Source organism: Oncorhynchus tshawytscha, linkage group LG27 (genome assembly GCF_018296145.1).
Source record: "Oncorhynchus tshawytscha isolate Ot180627B linkage group LG27, Otsh_v2.0, whole genome shotgun sequence".
Taxonomy (NCBI): Eukaryota; Metazoa; Chordata; class Actinopteri; order Salmoniformes; family Salmonidae; genus Oncorhynchus; species Oncorhynchus tshawytscha.
The window spans coordinates 15,518,685-15,539,175 of record NC_056455.1 but is presented as its reverse complement, the minus strand read 5'-3'; the positions used below and the strand labels follow the sequence as shown (position 1 = coordinate 15,539,175).

Below are 20,491 nucleotides of genomic sequence, written 5' to 3'. Positions count from 1 at the left end.
AATATATGAGAGTGAGAGAGAGCGGGAGGTTGAGGAAGAGTGACTCAAGTTTGTGTCCACCCTGCAATGCAGAGGACCCTGGGGCTCCATCCAACCCACAGGTGTCTGCCTGCCTCAATGCCCTCGCCCATAAACCGAGGTGCACACAGGGAGCCTGTGACATTATCTGGATAGATATTTATCAGTGACTCACACTCATCAGGCCCAGTGATGCCTGACTAAAGCAATGGCCTGCTCTGATCCCAATTTCCCCATGAGTGCCACAAGCTGACTCTGGGCAGCAGACACTGTGGATGATGGAGAGACTAGGAGACAGGTAGCAGAGAGCCACTATGTTGACATGAAGAGCCCAATCTTGTGTTTTGGATCCTGGGCCAGCGTGGGTGGGCGCCAGGGTGAATCAGTGTTAAGCAAGCGGGCCCGCTGCCGCTTGCTTTCCCCAGAGAACATAGATAAGGATGCCAAACAGTCAAGACTCCATTTCAGTCCATTAACACAGCAAGGCAATATTTGCCATTTCCATCCTTCTGAGGGCAGTGACAACAGGTGGTGACATGGACAGAAAGCCTTCCACTGTGTTGCTAAGGGACACCATGTTCACTGTTCAATCACTTCCTCCTCTTAACTTCTGTCTCCTAAACATGACTCACAACCATGACACACTTCTGCAAGTCAGTCAGGTGCAGCTTTAAAACTCCACATTACTAACCGGCCGCGACCGGGAGGTCCGTGGGGCGACGCACAATTGGCCTAGCGTCGTCCGGGTTAGGGAGGACTTGGCCGGTATGGATGTCCTTGTCTCATAGCGCACCAGCGACTCCCGTGGCGGGCCGGGCGCAGTGCGCGCTAACCACGGTTGCCAGGTGCACAGTGTTTCCTCCGACACATTGGTGCGGCTGGCTTCCGGTTTGGATGTGCGCTGTGTTAAGAAGCAGTGCGGCTTGGTTGGGTTGTGTATCGGAGGACACATGACTTTCAACCCTCGTCTCTCCCGAGCCCGTACGGGAGTTGTAGCGATGAGACAAGATAGTAGCTACTAAAACAATTGGATACCACAAAATTGGGGAGAAAAAGGGGTAAAAATAAAATAAAATAAAAAACACATTACAGGGATGGGGGGTCCTGCCATGGCTTGTGTCATAGAATGTGTTCCAAGACAACTTCTAGAAAAGTTCCCCTGCTACCTAATAGGGTCACATTAGCTCTGTTCTGACAACAGAGGGGAGGGGGAGACATAGGCTTATTTAAGTCCCACTCTCATGGGACGCCACACTTAATTAGAGAAACCTCATGACTCTCACTACACTTACAGCTACTGAAACACACAATGTGGCTGGTCCCTTATTATGGCAGGCGAACTTGGAAGGTTCCTGGCTGGGAGAATGGCGTAGTAGAGGCCCTCAGCTGAACCAAAAACTTCACACTGAGCACCACGGCAGGGATTTAAACATTTTCCACATTTTCCAAACAGACCTATAATTTAACTGTAGGGTTCTGGGAATAAAAAATAGAAAATACAATTACTGGATCTGATCTGGTTTGAGTCAACTTGTCTGCTCAGAGGATTCCTGATGTATTAATCAGGCTCTGCACAGAACTGGACTGGAGTGAGGGGAATGATCAGCATAAGAGGGCACAGCAGGCACTCTTCTCTCCTCTGTGGTAAATCAAATGGGAGATGGGATCGATAGCTGCGCAGAGAGCTAATAAGTGATAGGGGAGATTAATCGGAGGCTTAGAAGAAGTAACTGGCTAAAAGCTTCAGAGCTCCCCCTTTGAGAGTAAAAGCTAGTGGATAGTGATATGGAGAGCCCCCCCAAAAAAGGATCATAACTGAGAAAAAAGAACAAACTGCAATTAAAAAGATAAAGGGGTTCAAAAGAGGGGTTGTGTAAACAAAATGTAATAAGGGATCATGAAGTATGATTAAATATACTCAAAAATCTAAACGCAACAAGTAAAAATGTCAATGATTTTAGAGTTAATATAAAGAAATCAGTCAATTGAAATCAATTCATTTGGCACTAATCTATGGATTTCACACAACTGGGAATACAGATATGCATCTGTTGGTCAGAAGGGAAAAAAAGTTGAGGGTATGGATCAGAAAACCATTCAGTATCTGGTCTGACATACATTTACCTCGTGTAGTACGACATCTCCTTTGCATAGAGTTGATCAGGCTGTTGATTGTGGCCTGTGGAATGTTGTCCCACTCCTCTTCAATGGCTGTGCGAAGTTGCTTGATATCGGCGGGAACTGGAACACGAAATGGCACGACAATGGGCCTTAGGATCTCATCACAATATCTCTGTGCATTCAAATTGCCATTGATAAAATGCAATTGTTAGTTCTCCGTAGCTTACGCCTTCCAATACCATAACCCCACCAGCACCATGGAGCACTGTTAACAACATTGACATCAGTAAACCGCTCGCCCACACGACACCATACACGCTGTGTGCCAGAAACTGTAGAAACTGGGATTAATCCGCAAAGAGCTCACTTCTCCAGCGTGCCAGTGACCATCAAAAGTGAGAATTTGCCCAGTGAAGTCAGTTACGATGCCGAACTGCAAGACCCCGGTGAGGAGGAATAGGATGCAGTTGAGCTTCCCTAAGACGGTTTTCTGACAGTTTGTGCAATAATTCTTCAGTTGTGCAAACCCAATTTCAGCTGTCCGGGAAGCTATTCTCAGACGATCCCACAGGTGAAGAAGCCGGATGTGGAGGGCTGAGGCTGGCGTGGTTACATGTGGTTGTGAGGCTGGTTGGAAGTACTGCCAAATTCTCTAAAACGACATTGGAGGCAACTTATGGTAGATAAATTAACCTTAAATTCTCTGGCAACAGCTCTGGTGGACATTCCTGCACACTCCCTCAGAACTCAAAAGCATTGTGTTGTATGACAAAACTGCACATTGTTTAAGTGGCCTTTTGTCCTCAGCACAAAGTGCACCTGTGTAATGATCCTGCTGTTTAATCAGTTTCTTGATATGCCACACCTGTCCGGTGGATGGATGATCTTGGGAAAAAGAGAAATGCTCACTAACAGTGATGTAAACAAATGTGTAAACAAAATGTGAGAGAAATACATTTGTGCTTATGGAACATTTCAGGGATATTTTATTTGAGCTCATGAAACATGGGACCAACACTTTAAATGTTGTGTTTGTATTTCTGTTGTTCAGTAAAGCTAATCCAGCTAATCTTTGGTGATGAGTAAGAGACCCACAGGCTGGTGTATTCTTACATGCCGTTTTGCACTTTGTAATCCAGTGCAGCACTGTAGGTGTGGGGTGTCGTGATCGACTGTGCCGCGGAGACAGGAAGCTGCTGGGGGTGAAAGAGGCTCCAAACAGGAAGTGAGCTAAGCTGTAGTGAGAGCTGCACTGCACACACACGCATGTGCCAGTGCACAAGCTCTATCTGCATTCCAAGGTTCCCAGCACTCTGAAGTAGGAGGGACGGTCCCACTTTACTGTGGCACATACTCCTAAAACAGCACAATTCTGATCAGTTTGCACAGTGAAAGATTAAAAGGTAGATATAGACTGGAGCTGGGACGATAAACCTGAAAATTATCGACACCGACCATACCCATCACAGGCATTTTGCTGACATTGTTCATTACGATAAGTAGCCTACACTAGAGAAATGTAGAGTTTGAAATTAAATGTTTGCCAATATGGGGGGTTGTTGATGGGACAATTGATAGGTAAAAACCATTAAATGTTACTAACTTCAATTTATCGTTATCGCATGAATTCAGGCAATTTATCATGAAATAGATTTTTGTCCATATCGCTCAGCTCTAATATAGACCAATTAAGGCCATCCTTTACCATTCACAGTGCCAAATGGGAGAGTGTTAGCTTAACACCAGCCTCTAGTTCAGCAGCGGAAGAGTAGAGGGGGGAAGAGAGAGGCAGAGAAGGGCCTTAGATCATGCTCTGCGGGCAGGTTTCAAAGATCTGTTAGGAGCTAAATTTGCCAGCAAGTCAAACTTTTCATCTTTATTTATTTAGGAAGCAAATGAGTGTGAGTGAATGCTGCTGAAAGCTACCGGGCAAACTCTCCTCTGTGGCCTTCTCCTGGTCGTCAGTTAAAGCTGCTTTATGGGAGCGAAAGTGGAGCACCGCCTGACTGGAGCTCATATCAGGGCTGCATGACAAGACATCAGGTTGTCTTGATAACCTGAGACGTGATTGGATACAAAGCAATAAGAAAAGGTAATATCCAGCCACTTTCCCAGTGCTTAGGTCTAAAGATAGGATGCAATATCTCTCAGAAATGGTTGTGTAAAATGGGACTGAGAAATATGTATTTTATAAACTTATTTTATATACCCCAAAAGCTTGCGTGCACCAGTTTATAAAAACTGAACTTGACGTGAGAATGTCCTTTCCTCCATGCAAACTTCGGACCATGCATAGTGGTTGAGGTATTGTATTGCAGGCAGACAAGTAAGTATTTTGTGCAAATGGGATATAGGATGACACACTTACTTTAAAAAAAACATAGCCTGATAACAAGATGCAGCCATTTGAGGCTGTGAGAAGAGAGAAAATCTAGGCTGTGTTCAAATACACATACTGTATACTACATACATAATGAGTATATACACACTAAATACTATTAGTTCATTTTAGTATACTGTAAACAAACGGTATCCTTTCAGTTGAGCCTACTAGCGCATCGCCTGTCTACCGGAAGTTGATGCTGTTGCTATGCAACCTCTTGCTAGCTTGTTAGCATAGCATAACAAATTACTAGCTAAACATTTTATGATTTCGGGTGTGTAAATTCAATCTCAAGTGCCAGAGTGCGCTCTGGGCGCTTGTAAATCCAGAGCGTTGTCAGATTGTCCATTTGTAAATTCAGAGCGTATCGTTCTCAGAGCGCACACTGGATTCTCTGGCTGAGGAGTAGGGTTGAGCCGGGCGTTCTGACCTCACAACGGCAGTCAAGCACCAAAGCTAACTGGCTAGCACGCCCATTTTCTGAAGAATCGCAAACTACATACTCAATTTAAAGTCACAAATAGTATGGTTAGTGCAGTTCAGAAACTGTCGTCGCAGTCCTTTTCTAAATACAGCATACATTAACATTCTGCCAACACAGTAAATAGATTGGTAGCTTATGTAAAATATTTGATTACTGCTGTACGATAGGAGCGTGACATCATAAACCTATTTAATCTCAAAGCCTATACCAAGGCAGGACATGGAAACAATTTATTGATTAACAAAATATTCAAAATATTCTCTGTTTATATAGAAGTGTGGGCTGTAGCCTACATTTAAATTGATTCCAACATGCAACCAATGTTGCAAAAAATGCTGACAAGCAGGATGCATGTTGTTTGAAGAAAAAAAAGTCACTGTAAAATATCTGAACATTCTGCCCACACATCTACAGAAATGTGATCAAATACGCAATTGCTACTTCTTTTACAAAACTGCCGTGGCCTAATTCAAAATAGTGCCAAATTATACAGCAAATAAAGTGCGTTATTGTCACCATAAACAGTCAATAGAGGGTGTTATTGTCACCATAAAAGGTGAATAGAGGGCATCTTCCGGGCAGAGTTTTATTGCTCGTTCACGGTACAGGTCTGGTTTATAAGTGAAACATGAGTACGTATGGCATGCGCAGGGCCTCCCGAGTGGCTCAGTGGTCTAAGGCGCTGCATCACAGTGTTGCTGTGCCACTAGAGATTCTGGGTTTGAGTCCAGGCTCTGTCGCAACCGGGAGACCATTGGCCCAGGGTCGGCCGGGTTAGGGGAGGGTTTGGCCGGCAGGGATAAACCTAAACAAACCTAAACACTACTAGGCTATTCCCCTCAGGTTTTTTTTTGTAATGGTGGATGATTTGAGATGGGTGAATAAATGTACAGTAAGCATAGCCTAAAACAATAAAATGACTTTAAAAATCAGCAACATTTTTATTTCACATGACATACACTGACTGGACGCATCTGGCATCATGGCTCATGTAGCCTTAGCTTCCGTTGTGATAGAAGAGCACAGCGATGAGGTATTGGCTGCCCTGCCATATGGCATGACTGACTTGAGGTGCCCATAGGAAAAACATCTAGGGCAGATAAAAAAATGAGATTTACAGCTCACTGCTTCTACAATATGGCATTGGCAGCATTATAATGGCACTCTGGTTCTCAAATAGAGGGCTGTCTTTTGCTGTACAAATAGATCTGAAAAAGCACTGGCTGCATTCATGCTTCTCAAAGGAGAACTAGCCAAGAGTATAAAGAATAGGGTTCTATTGTCAGAGGCAGTGAGCCTAACCCAAAGGAGAATTTTTTGAAACCCCCCAAAACTAAAATTAGTTCCTTCCCCTTTTTAACGCTGATGCAAACTCACATGACACACTGTGAAACTAAGTCAATCAGCACAATGTGAGGAAAAAATGAACCAGATATTTTTCATATTAGCTACGTACATTTTAGTGTGCGGTAAGATTATTCTATTAACACTTCACTATTTAGGTTAATATGTTAAGAAACTCTACAGAAACTCAGAAATATCTAACAGCTTTAAAATGTACGTTTCATAAAAACAGGAAGGTAGGAGTACAGCTCTGTTGTGTACGCCATTTACTGATAAGCAGAAAAAAACTATGTGCAACACCACACACAAAGATGTCTATATGAGGTACATGTTCTTCAATTACAGTTAGCCTAATATGGACAGTATAATTCAGCGCCAAGACGACCATCGTGCACCTGAGAAAACTCTAGGTAAGCTAAACAGAGCGGGAAAGAAAAGGGTAGAAAAAAAGGCCTTTTTTGTAGGAACATTTCAGCCGTTGTTGCTGTCAGAATGTGATTGCCCGCTTAGTCTGTGTGTGTAACAAATAAGAGGGATACATTTGTGTGTGACTCAGGGCTGCAAATTAGAGGAGCCCTGGCTGGTCAATCAGCTGTGTGAGTCAGTGGTAGAGGCCGAGGAACAGTGCAACCTGAATGCTCAACACAATGTGAAAACAACAGGACCATACACTGCACACGTCCCCACTGTTGTCAGAATCAAAGGCAGACCACATGAGTGGCTATGACCACTCACTCTCACAGAAAACACTGAAAAGGCTATGCGGACACTTCTGACCTGCAAACCGATATTTAATTTCAGAATTTGTTCAAATTATGTTAAGGGTTAGGGTTTGGATAATTAAGGAAAAAAATGTAAAAGTCATTTCAGGTCAGCAGTGTTCTTACAGTCTCTCTCAGAAAACACATGAAGGGCAACACATTGAAAGGGTCATGTAAAAGAGAACACAAACAGGCTACATATACATTCACACACAAAATGCATGCAGACTAATTTCACCAAACCTTCCCACAGCTCAATCATGGTAAAAACACAGACTTTTTGTCAGCTCTTGCGGAAATAGAACCAGTGTAAGTCTTACTTCCCTCTTTTCGAGCAATGGAAAAAACTCCCAAGAGCACCACGTAATTAGAGAATAACGGCCTTCAGAAAACATGTAAAAATCATGACCAGCTCTACTCCAAGAAATACAAATAGCATGGGCTTTAGTGAACCTTAAATATTCAACCAGACATTGCATTCTAGCGAGAGAAATCAGTAACGCAAACTTTTAATCCAAAGTGACTGCTGTCATATTCACACACAAAACCTACTGACTGAATACTGTGGGAAAGAGGTTTAAAGATATCTTGATTTCACATAGTCGATCTTTTGAATCTGGATTATAGAATGATTTATATTTCTGTAAAAATACATTGCCATGTTTATGAAACACAACAAAAGGCTTACACAGCAGCATGATGGCGATTAATGCATGTTACCTTCCAATCCCACCCCTTTCATCCCATCAATGGTGGAGCTTTAGATAACTAGTTATGTAAAGGGTCTTTTCTAAAAGCAGGCGGAAATGAGGGTGAAATAAATTGCTGTGTAGCACCAGCTAGTCGCTAAACATCTTCGCAACTGTTTGGATTAAAGAATCCTATTTCGACTTTAAGAAGCCTTCAGTTTATATCCTGTGATTGACATACAGTTTATCAATCACTGACATGTACAAGCATTTCTTTCATCAGCTACACCACCAGACTGTAGGCACTGACATCACAGCACAGCTTCTGGTTTGAGAGGGCCAACTCACAATCTTGTTCAGAGGACAGAGACTCATACAGTCTAGGCTTCAGCCACCCAGAGACTAACAGTGACACACCGAGAGAGAGGTGACACAGAGACGATACATTGTGTGAAACACGGGCTCAACAGATGCTCCTGTGTGGTGGAGGGGGGATAGAAAATAGAATACAAACACCGGATCTCTCCATGCTGGTGCACTTAAGGCGACTTTGGGGGCTTTGAATAACAAAGCCTCAACACAGGCCATCCTCTCGTGAGAGAGACCCCTTGTCTCAAAAGCAGAGATGCTTAGGCTAGGCATTAGCAGGCAGTACTGGAGATAGATGTTGAGGAAAGCGTGCCTCAGACACTGATACTCAATCTTGGATGGATTTTTGAATGCAATACCCTGCATGCAAACTAAACTGGGTTTAATAATTCAGTAGACAGAAGAAACAGATACTAAGCTTTAAAGAGGTGAAAGTTACACATTATCATGATAAATACCTTTCGAATGGATTGATGATTAATTAATCACAAGACTACTCAGTCTACTCTACAGTATGTGAACCTGACAATTTGCATAAAACTGCACAGGCTTGGAAACAGAATGGCTGAGCTACCTAGTTTCCTTTCCCATTTTTAAAATATCACACTGACAGCTTTGTCTGATATGATAAACTGACTGATGCTTTATCACATATCAAAATGTCCAGACTGAATGGAAGCAGCAGGCTATTTGGGGGTGTTGAGGTTAAGATTCACGCGAGGCCTATTTATGTGTTAATTTCCTTTCTGTGCCGTAGAACCAGTCATACAATAAGTAGACTTTATCTGAAGTGATTGTTCTGTACACAGAAATGATCACACTGCTGTTTGAAACATAAGGCAGACAAAAAAGGCCAATCTTGAGCACTAGCCATGTAGCAGGCCATTTAAAATGTGACCAAATCTACCTTGCAACTAGTGACTCTCAGCCCTGCTAGTTTGGGAGCAGGCCAAACCTAAAAAGGACAAATTCCACACTCCTCAAATAGAAAGCGGACAACCTCTAACGGTCACAACGAACGGCAGCTTGCCAAAAGGCAGAACACAACCCCTGGATTTCAAACTGTTGGTTTATAATCTAGGATTAATCTTTTTAAGTGTAATAATCCGGCTATGCTCACTACTCTTTGATGATTACCTTACCTCAGGGGAACAATTGGTCTGAAGAAAAACCCGTCTTAGCAAATAATGGTTGCTCCTTCAAGGTTTAGGCGGATGACAAAAACTGAAAACATTATTGTATGTGCATTGCACATGTAGTAACTCTGCAATGTCATTTGCATTGCAGTCAATGAAAGGTATACCTCATCAATATATGCCCCCCCCAAAAACTTGCTAAACCAAAGCAGCCGAAAATAGTCCATCACATGGGAGCTGGTGCGCTCAGCTTCATTTCGTGGTTTAGCCTACATGCTAAACATGCCACGATGTGAGGCACCTGTGGTCATTATGGGGGATGGAGAGGATATGTTCTGTCCTGTCCCACAGAAGAGTCATCTGGAGGGGAGAACATTCAGACATGTGTCCTGCTATCAGTAGAGTGAGGAAGGGGGGGTAAGAAATTAAGAGTAATAGTTGGAGAAAGGGAGACTTGTCAAGTGAACAGACTACGGTTCCCCTCAAACCTGGTGGCGCCAGATGAGGTAGCCATCAACCAAGCACCGCCTCCCCATTTCAGATTCTGTCTCCCCTCTATTTCTGTGAACGACTCTGAAGGGAAAACCTCAGTGAGTGACATTGGCAAGTCACTGTTACTGCAGAAAAACTGCTGTTCTGGGGGGTGTTGCTCTAAATAGGCCGACCATCCCGTCTCCGAATGTGGAACTTGCTCGGCACTGTTCTGTTAATGACCCCTCTTTCCCAGTCAGATCACTAACTGCACTCATTCACACCAACAAAGGCAATTATGATGAAACGGTAATAAATCCATTTGAATTCAATCACTTTTTGACAGCACACCTTTCGTTTAAACAAAACCTTCCATACATATTTGCCTGTTGTAAGAAAGTTAATTTTTGGACATGAATGCAAAAACATTCACGTGCTCAAAGTTCACCTATTTTGTATACCTGGTCATACAATGAAACATCAATGTCTTCAACACTGGAAAAGATAAACGGTTGAGATTGATATAATTCAAAAAGTTGACAAACAGGATTTTCTACCTATTTTATAATTTTGAGATTTTTTTAATTTACCTTTTTTCAAGTGCCTTTAACCTTAAAATGTCAATGATCTAAAACCACATATTTTTGGTACAACGGCCATCTTTTTGGTAGAAGTTAAAATATTAATTGCAATGGTGTACCAGGGAAATGGTGGTCTGATCCACACCAATTTTTTTCTCCCCAATTTCGTGGTATCCAATTGTTAGTAATTACTATCTTGTCTCATCGCTACAACTCCCGTACAGGCTCGGGAGAGACGAAGGTCGAAAGTCATGCGTCCCCCAAAACACAACCCAACCAAGCCACACTGCTTCTTAACACAGCGCGCAAACACAGTGCACCTGGCGACCTTGGTTAGTGCCCGGCCCGCCACAGGAGTAGCTGGTGCGCGATGAGACAAGGATATCCCTACCGGCCAAACCCTCCATAACTCGGACGACGCTAGGCCAATTGTGCATCGCCCCACGGACCTCCCGGTCGCGGCAGGTTAGTAATGTAGAGTTTTAACGCTGCACCTGGCTGAACACAGAGTCTCTGGTGGTACTGCGATGCAGACCACTGCGCCACCCGGGAGGCCCTACACCGATCTTTTTTTAAGGTGTCCAACTGATGCATATCTGTATTCCCAGTCATGTGAAATCCATAGATTAGGGCCTAATTCATTTATTTCAATTGAGTGGTTTCCTTAGGAACTGTGACTCAGTAAGATCGTAAAAATTGTTGCATTTATATTTAGTATTATTTTATTTATTTATTGTAAAGTAGTTTGACAGGTGCAGTGAAATGTGTTGTTTTACAGGGTCAGTCAGTAGTACGGCACCCCTGGAGATTTTAAATGCTATCAAACTCAACTGCTTATCTTTTCCAGTAATGAAGATATGGATGTCTCATGGTGGGGTGTGCAAAATGGCCAAACATGTATGGAAAATGTTGTTTAAATAAAAAGGGATGCTGTCAAAGTGACTGAATTCAAAAAGGGCTTCAACCGTAAGTGAGAAGCACCAATCATTCTACTGAGGACCCCCTGGTGATTCCTAGAAATTGAAGCCAAAACATGTCAGCCAAAGAACAAAAGCAGCACAGAGAAAGGATTATGACATGGAAGGTTCCAGGGACAGAGCAGGAGGAGGGGCTAGCCAAATGCACTTAAAGAGATTCTCTAGGACAATGGACCCTAGACCTCCCCATGCTCTGGTAGTGCATACTCCTTTCACATTCAAACTCATGCCTCTGCAAGGTAGACAGGCTGACAATGAATTCATATATTCCCAGACTAAAAAGAAAAGTTGACTGTACCTAGTCTGCATACAATCCTTTTCATATTTATAAGTAGCAATATTCAAGAGGCATGAGAGAACACCTCAAGATCTTACTGACACATACGAAGGGCTGGATGAAGGGAGGCAGAATGGACAAGGCCATTTAAACATTTCTACAGATATGAGACTTGTTCTCATATGGCAGGACCTACTTATTACAAAGTTAGCACTTAGATGAGTGCTGAAATTAAACCGTACGGGGGGAGAACCTTTCAAGTACATGGTTTTTAGATACCCATGCAATCAAAATTAATTTGGTTACTTCGCTCACACCAGTATTCCACGGGTCTTTCTCTGATCTGTCGATGATGGTGCTGAGGCCATTTGGGCGCATGGCGGTCTAGCCTGTGGCTTACGCAACTCCTACAGGAATTTTAGAGTATCGCTGTGCTGCAGGCTTTGCGTTCTGCCATCAAGCTGCTCGCCGCCTCACCCTCGCTGTCTGATTAATATTTATACAGAGCTCGGTGCTGCTGGGGGCTTGGGCGAGGGGGGTGTCCGATCACAGGGGCCCAGCACCACGCTGGCATCGGAGGCTAGGAGGGACGGGAGTATATCTCTGGCTAGCCTACTCATTGTAACCCCAGCGTTGGACCTGTCCTAAAGCTACAGAGGGTACTGCATATGGCTCAGTACATCACTGGGGCCAAGCCCCCTGCCATTCAGGCCCTAAATACAGAGGAAGGGGAAGGCCTAAAAAAATAGTCAAAGACTCCAGTCACCCAAGTCATAGACTGTTCTCTCTGCTACTGCACGGCAAGAGGTACCGGAACGTCAAGTTTAGGTCCAAAAGGCTCCTTAACAGCTTCTACCCTCAAGCCACAACACTGCTGAACAATTAATCAAATGGCCACCCAGACAATTTACATTGACACCGCCGGCACCGCTTGTATATAACCTCTTAGTTATTTTATTAGGATACTTTTCATTTCATTTTTTCCCTTTAGTTTATTTAGTAAATATTTTATCAACTATTAATTGAACTGTATTGTAGGTTAATTTAAGTGCTTGTAGGTAAGCATTTCACAGTAAGGTATAACTCTTTGTTGTTTGTGTCACACTGATTTGCTTTATCTTGGCCAGGTTGCAGTTGTAAATGAGAACTTGTTCTCAACTGGCCTACCTGGTTAAAAAAGGTGGAGAAAAAAAGGTCTACAGTTATATTCGGCACGTGACAAATAACATTAGATTTGAAATGAAGAGTATTGTGTTTCTGTGTTTATAGGGGTCTTGTGTAAGAGACCATTGTGCTTAACTAGCTTTAAACATTACTTAACTATGCTTTAAAACCCAGAAATGAGCTGGTCAAGAACATATTTTCTGAATGTGACTCATGTTGAAGAGACTGGGTGGGTTTTTAAAATAAGTGGGAGATGACTACTGATACTGTTTCAACAGCAGTGTCCTCTCCAACTACATGAGAGGCAGGTGGGTACCTGTTGCCTGTCAACACACACCGCTATTATGGTGCAAGAACAGGGACAGTTTGCACTGGTGTGTTATGTTCATCAAGTGTCCCAGAGAAAACATCTGTTGACATTCATCCATGACATTAATACAAAAATAGTGCATGAGGCATTCTGATGGGGTGTATGGAGTAGTTCAAAGGATTTAAAGTGTACAGAATCTTACAAACATGTAGTTGCTAGCAAGAGAGGTTTAGCTCCATTTGCCACACACACACAATCGTTTGAAACGTAAATCAGATAAAACATATGATGGCTGGTGTGCTTAGGCGGTAAATTTACCCCCCCCCCTTTACCTAAAACGAAGTTGAAGGATTGGCATTTCAATACCGTGAAATAAACCCATCCGCAAAGACCTTGTGTTCCCAGTGTGGAGCCCTATCACTCTACTAGGCCTAAAGCTTGTATTGAGCGTACTATGATGTTGGCCTATTCATTGAATAAGGTGTAGCTTAAGATACCAATACTATACTGTGTGTGAAGGGCTGAGGAAAGAAAGTGCAGAGGAAGAGAGGAGGAACATTGCAGAAGGCAACAACTCTGACAAATAAACTGTTGTGTTGCTGTTATTTACTAGACGTGGGGCGATAAGGCCTTTGATATTTTCCATGATAAACATTTTATTGTAGCTGGTTTGCAATAGAAAAACATGTTTGTGTAATTCAAATGTATTTTTTCTTGACAACTGAGGGGCATATGATCACAGAACAGCAATTTGATGTGCCGCTAAAAATATAAGTAGATTAACAACCTTCGATCAGGTGAATTACACAATCCTTTAAAGCAGATAACTAGCGTTACCAAGCCTTGCAATTAAATAATTTGAAGACAAAAAAATGCACTCATCCTACCTTTAGAACTTCCCCACGTTTAAAACTTAACTCGTCGTCAGCAGTGGCTTTGAAATCATATTTGGCAATGGCCTCCATGGTACGGATTGTTGGATAACTGTGTATAACCGTGGGTTTAGGGTAGTTCTGAGGGTGAATGCTGTTTTATTCCCTGTCGTTGATGTGTGGAGACCAGTAACTTCAGTATAAAAAAAATAACTGTTCAAGAATTCCGTGATCGGTTGCTTGCTCCGAGTCGCTCCTCCCGTCTATGACCCGTTCCTTTAGGGATGGATCCTCACATAAAGCTCACAGAAGGTATCTGCAAAAAAGGGAGAAACATGCCACAAATTAATATCTAGCATCTCTGTTTACGTCTGGGTGTTGTGTTGGTCAACCACTGTATGATGATGGGACTGAAATTGAGATGGGTGGAGCTCGTTTTGCATGGTTGGTGCCCCGGGTGGACGGAGGATATTCATTTTTAGACCATTCCATTGGTCCTAAGTGAAATCTCAACCCACCTGGAACACCTGGCAATGCAAAACGAACTGTACCAATGTCAGAATTAAATCCACACTAGTGGTTGGCCAAGATTTGACAATTGACAGGCCATTGTTGGGTTAAGGAATGGGGGAGCGCTAAAGTCTGTAGCTACCTGTTGTAATGCAACATTCCTCATGCGAAGTGGTTTACTAGCCCTCCAATCAGATTCGTTGTTTACTAAACATTTCTTAGCCTGCTTGTTACACACACACAACAATCAAAACCAGCACTGGAATATACAATTTCTGCATCAATTCGATACTTTCCGCTACTACTAGTTACCCAGGCTTACTTACCAACTATGCGAAGTACGTTATATTAAGTGACTAACTAGCTAGTTGGTGAACAACATCTTTCTAGGTTATTATTTTAAGATGAACTTTATTGGGAGGCTTTCTGGCAACTCTCGTTATCAGTTTGTTTCTATCTGTGACACAGCTTCCACTTGTAGGAAAGTCAGTTAACTAACGTTAGGTACCCACATTAGGGCCAGTGATATAGCCAATTCTACTACATGTGCGCTAAATTCACTTATGTTGGTTGTACTGTGAAACACCGTTTACAGCTGTTTTGAATTAGAGCTGAGACAGTTCAAACGCTAGACATGTGAAAGCGGAAGCTAACGTTAGCTAGCAACTAGCCAAAACGAAAAAGCTAGCCGGCTATTTACCTAGCTACTAGTAAGAACAAACAAGTAAAAGACACCAACCTATTTAGCTAACAGTTATTTGTTTAATATCCAGGTTAAAATGTTTGTGTGCAGTTATGCATGTGAATTCGTCGTTTCTAGGAAAGACTGCATGGAAAGCAGGTAGGCCTATTAGCTAGCTACAGTACTATAGCTAACCAAAGCCAAAAACGAAGAAAATACTTTCGTATGCTAGCGGGTACTGTAACTGGCTGGCTAGCCTTGGCTTAGTGTTCAGTAGAACGAGACAAAAACTCACCCGCCAGTTAACCTGTGAAATGTCAACTTCTTGCTTGATCAAATGTCCTTATTGTTTAGAATCCACACTTTATAGTTTTGTTAGTGGAGGTAAATATACAAAATCCGTCTGTTTTTGCTTAAACTCGAACTAGCCAGCGACGTTTATTTCCGCTTCCTTCCAGATGCTTTGGGTGCTGCTGCTGCTTCGGCTCCTGCCTCGCGCTGTGAGCAGAGTGTCTGACCGGCCCATAGGTCTCGTCTGCGAGCCACTGGACCGTCTATCGCGATACTTTCCCCTGATAGCTAGCTGCATAAAGCTCTGTGGTTGCATTGCTCTTTTAAAAACAAATTCAAGTACAGCGAAAATATATGTATCTCTGTCTGTCACATAACTTTGTTATGCCTGATGCAGCAATAGGCAATATAGATTAAAGTGTTGTTGTACTATTTAAAACACATTTCTTTTACATAGCTAGTTAGATGGTGAAAACATAGGAAAGTGCGTCACCTAGTGGCAAATGGCTTCCCCTACGGTCTACACACAAAATAATAATGCTTACACCCTGGTGTCAAGGGACGAAAGGCAATGAAATTAATGATTGGAATACAAATAGCTACATTTAATGTCAATGTCCCCCTATCCCTGTGGCACGTTTTTTGTTCTTAGCTGTTGTCAATCCAACAAACAGTGCCATCACAAACGGGCATCAATCTTGACAGTGGCACTGTGTTACTTGTGCACCTAGGCACTTACAAACTGGTATCACACATAGCCTATTATTGCTACGATGCAAAATCAGTTGTCACTACGTGTCTCTATGTACCCCTCCTCTTTTTCTCTGCCATATAGGGCAGGATGCGAAGCCACCATATGAAATGTTGGCAAGGCACATCACTGTAAACCTCACAGGCTCTCTTCCAAGAAGTATTCTTGTGTGAGGGAGTGCTTTGATTAGCAACACTACTGGTGTAAAGATAGAAGAAGAAGACCAATTGGATTTTGAGGAGAGGCTACAGAAATAGAAGCAGGAAAAGGTCAGTGTATACATATTCACCCCGTCTCCACTGAATTACTTTGATTGATTGATTAATTGATGTACTAGAATAATTGGAGCCTGGTTCATCACCAATAATTACAGTGCACAGCATAGACAAGGGCGCCCATGCCTTTCTTTGGGTCTAAGATGTTTACAATTCGGGTTGTAAAGAATGTTGAGTAGTTACAAATGTTTCACCTTTATATTTTTGAGACTGTGATGAGGAGAAGGAATTTCCCGAATATATTTTGATGTCATTACAACAATTCTTACCACTATGAAATAATACATTTCACTATTCGACTGCATCTATTTGAGCATGAAGTGGGTTTTATTGACAGTAGCCAAGCAGCACAACAATAGTATAGCCTATTGATGACAGAATATTTATTTCTATAGTCTACTCTGATGGTAATTAGGCCTACGTTATTTGCCTGTTTTCACATCATTTTTTCATTTAGAGCCCATCCATTTGTTGAGCTTAGTCTAACTTCGAAATGGACTTCGAAAATGTATCGAATGTGAACTGGTCTCAGACGTTTCTCCCATCATACAACTCACCCGAAAGTCCAGCAGGTAGGTAGCCTGTGATTTTCCTGATTTCATGCATGAATGTTATAATGTAAAATCAATGTTAATTAATTCAATGTTATCCTGGGAATTTAGTCCTATGACTTTTACTTTACATTTGAATGAAATTATTAAATGTAAACGCGTGGTTTAAATAAACAACAAGGCCCGAGATGTGGTATATGGCCAAATACTACAAACCCCCAAGGTGCCTTATTTCTATTTTAAACTGGTTACCAACGTAATTAAAACAGCAAAAATACATGTTCTGTCATTCCCCTAGGATACCATCTGATATACAACTGCATTCAGGGCTTGAACCACCCAGTTTATAATTAGCAATGAATATTAGCACCACATGAGTTGGCAGCTCCCATCTCTGAGGATTAGTTTGGAGTCTCTGATCTTTGTGATGTAACAGCCAGGAGTGACAATATACTGTTAGTAAAAATCAAGACTTACTGTATGCAAGCGAACACCTGTCTAAATGACACTGCAACATGAGACTGAATGTAATTTTCCTGTCATACTTACAGAAAATGATGTGCCCTACCACAACGTCCTAATGCCCAGCATTTTCGGTGTCATCTGTTTCTTTGGGATTATTGGCAACTGCATTGTCATCTACACCATTGTGAAGAAGACCAAGTTCCGAGCCCAGCAGACAGTGCCGGACATCTTCATCTTCAGCTTGTCTTTAGTGGACCTCCTCTTCCTCCTGGGCATGCCCTTCCTCATCCACCAGCTCCTGGGCAACGGTTCCTGGTGCTTTGGTGACATCATGTGCACGGTCATAACCGCCTTGGACTCCAACAGCCAGATAGTGAGCACCTACATCCTCACCGTCATGACTCTGGACCGCTACCTGGCCACGGTCCATCCCATCCGCTTCAACCATGTGCGCACACCCTGCGTGGCGGGGGCTGCGGTGGGTCTGGTGTGGGCGCTCTCCCTGGTCTCCATCACTCCCGTGTGGATGTATGCTGGCCTTATGCCCCGAGGGGACGGCTCAGTGGGCTGTGCCCTCCTGCTGCCCAATCCAGCCACTGACACCTACTGGTTTACCCTCTACCAGTTTGTGATGGCCTTCGCCCTGCCTCTGGTCATCATCTGCGTGGTGTTCTTCAAGATCCTTCAGAACATGTCTGCCACAGTGGCCCCCCTGCCCCAGCGCAGCTTGAGAGTACGTACACGTAAGGTGACCCGTATGGCTGTGGCTATATGCCTGGCATTCTTCATCTGCTGGGCTCCATACTACATCCTGCAGCTGGCCCACCTGGGGGTTCAGAGGCCCAGCTTTGCCTTCCTCTATGTCTACAACATTGCCATCAGCATGGGTTACGCTAACAGCTGCGTCAACCCATACCTCTACATTTTGCTGAGTGAGACCTTTAAGAGGCAGTTCATTGTGGCCATCCGGCCGAACAATCGGGTCTTCGGGTTGAACTCTGTCATGGCTGACGGTAGTGTGAGTCTGAGACTGGCCCCAGAGTGTAATCATCAGTCCCAGTCCTCTAGAGACCTACTAGTACACAATATGCTGCCTGTCACTGTGGCTGTGCACTGAGTCAGGAGCCCTAGCCGAGCCCCATCCCTCAGCCCCAGTTCCATGAATCTGGGCTCTCTCTCAGCTCAGTGGGAAGTGGTGCCCCCATCAGACAGTCATGCTCCCAATGTGTATGACAGGGTTAACGTGCAATGTATGTAGAAATGCTGAGTGTGTACAGTATCTATTTTGTACACAGCAGTACTGTGTTTATAAGACACTTTTCCCTACAGGGACATTCAACTTCATCCTATTAATCCTATCCTATCATGCTCCCATGAAGGAACTGTGAATACAGGGACTTTGTACTAGTATTCAGTAGGCAATTGAACTTTAGGCTATTAGTAACAATGTGAACTTTTATAAAAGGAAGTCAGCCCACAGTTATCAATAACGCTATTTTGCAGTTCTGTTTCAAGTGGTAACAATTTGTATTTCGTTTTCATTGATGATTTGACAGGTTTCCACTGCAGTTCAATGTGTTAAAACAGGTTTCTGTGTAGATATGTGATATTCTGTGATTCTGTCATTGGTCCGTCCAGTCAGTGATCTGAGAGGCAGGGAAATCACACCTTGTCGTAATGTCATCTATGTCTATACTGGAACCTGTGTGATGACTGTGATCAGTGAGAAAGTTGTGACGTATTGATGTATTATTTTGGGCTATCTTCTAATATGTTGTCCTTAGTCATTTTGTAATATTGAATATGTGCAGCCTGTCTATTACCATGTAATGTCCGTGATCACCAAGGAAACCTCTATGTTGTTATCTTTGGGAAAATAATAATGTGCTGATGCACGATGCAGTGTTGAATGACTGCAATTGATCCAAAGGGATTTCTGGATGTTACAATAAAGAATTAAAGCATGAGACGTAAGGCAAACCCAATGCAATACAGTAGCAGCAGAACTGTCTGTGCTAGAGTGCATTTTGTGTATTTGTGAAGAGCTCTTATTCTCAGAGAATGGGGAACACACATAAAAGAGGAAAAAGCACTCTGTCCAAACAAAGCAATATTTTACCTGATGGCTGCTGTAGAAGAGAGGCAGGTTATCTGCTGGTAATCTTGGAAAAGGGCAAAGTTATCACTGGGCTGGAAATGAACCATTTGTAGGGTAGTAATGGCTTGCTTTAGAAGGAGAAAAATGCAATATTGAACTCTGCCGCTCTCAAACCCAGACACCCATACATTACTATTGTTATTACATTCCCAGGAAAATTGGATTCCCTTCCAACACTGTCCAGAAATAAAGTACCTGAATTGGTGTTCAATCAAATAAATGTAGTACTAATTTGACAATACTGTGCACTTGTACGTATGTGTGAGGAGTAAAATGGAGGTAAAGCAAATCAAAATACGAAGGGAATCCAATTTTTGACCCCGCTTTACCAACTCATTAGTGGTATTAAAATGGATCCTGGTTCACTTCTCATTTATGGAACCACAACACTGCACCAGGGTACAAATACATTAATAATGCACATCAAAAGTATTTAATTTCACTCAGTAACTCAAAATGGCCATTACCAAAGGAAAACCCCAGATGAAAGCAATATCCTACTGCAATGTACACAAGTGGTTTTGGAATTAAGAGCTGTCCTAGTATAGGCTGCAGAAATAGGGATAACAACTGGGGGTTTCTCATACAAGTTCAGCACTATAGAAAGGGAAAGGGGGATACCTAGTCAGTTGTACAACTGAATGCCTTAAACTGACATGTGTCTTACCGCATTTAACCCAACCCCTCTGAATCAGAGAGGTGCGGGGGGCTGCCTTCATCAACATCCACGTCTTCGGGGCCCGGGGAACAATGGGTTAACTGCCTTGCTCAGGGGCAGAATGACAGATTTGTACCTTGTCAGCTCGGGGATTCAAACATAGTAGAACTTCCAGTGTATGTAAATATTATAT

The 20,491-nt window shown here is 42.9% G+C and overlaps 2 protein-coding genes across 2 annotated transcripts in view; one reads left to right on the top strand and one right to left on the bottom strand.

Moving 5' to 3' along the window:
* The window catches only part of LOC112258867 (growth factor receptor-bound protein 2), a 39,249-nt gene extending 23,616 nt beyond the window's left edge, over positions 1–15,633 (bottom strand). The window contains exons 1-2 of the mRNA XM_042307184.1: positions 15,445–15,633; positions 13,973–14,273 (exon numbers count right to left, since the gene is read on the bottom strand). Of these exons, the coding sequence (XP_042163118.1) occupies positions 13,973–14,050 (78 nt within the window). The 5' untranslated portion in view covers positions 14,051–14,273; positions 15,445–15,633. The remainder of the gene's footprint in view (positions 1–13,972; positions 14,274–15,444) is intronic.
* Positions 15,634–15,709: 76 nt separating this feature from the next.
* On the top strand, positions 15,710–19,456 carry LOC112259440 (melanin-concentrating hormone receptor 1-like). Its single transcript, XM_024434146.2, has 3 exons — positions 15,710–16,460; positions 16,924–17,038; positions 17,569–19,456. Exons 2-3 carry the CDS (start codon positions 16,960–16,962, stop codon positions 18,597–18,599), a joined length of 1,110 nt encoding a protein of 369 aa, XP_024289914.2. The 5' UTR covers positions 15,710–16,460; positions 16,924–16,959; the 3' UTR covers positions 18,600–19,456.
* Positions 19,457–20,491: the final 1,035 nt, after the last annotated feature.

What these genes read in the sequence shown, in the direction of transcription:
- LOC112259440 (XM_024434146.2), top strand. Translation starts at nt 16,960, where the DNA reads ATGGACTTCGAAAATGTATCGAATGTGAACTGGTCTCAGACGTTTCTC. An exon ending in CTCACCCGAAAGTCCAGCAG is followed by an intron (nt 17,039 to 17,568) that starts GTAGGTAGCCTG and finishes TCATACTTACAG; the next exon opens with AAAATGATGTGCCCTACCAC.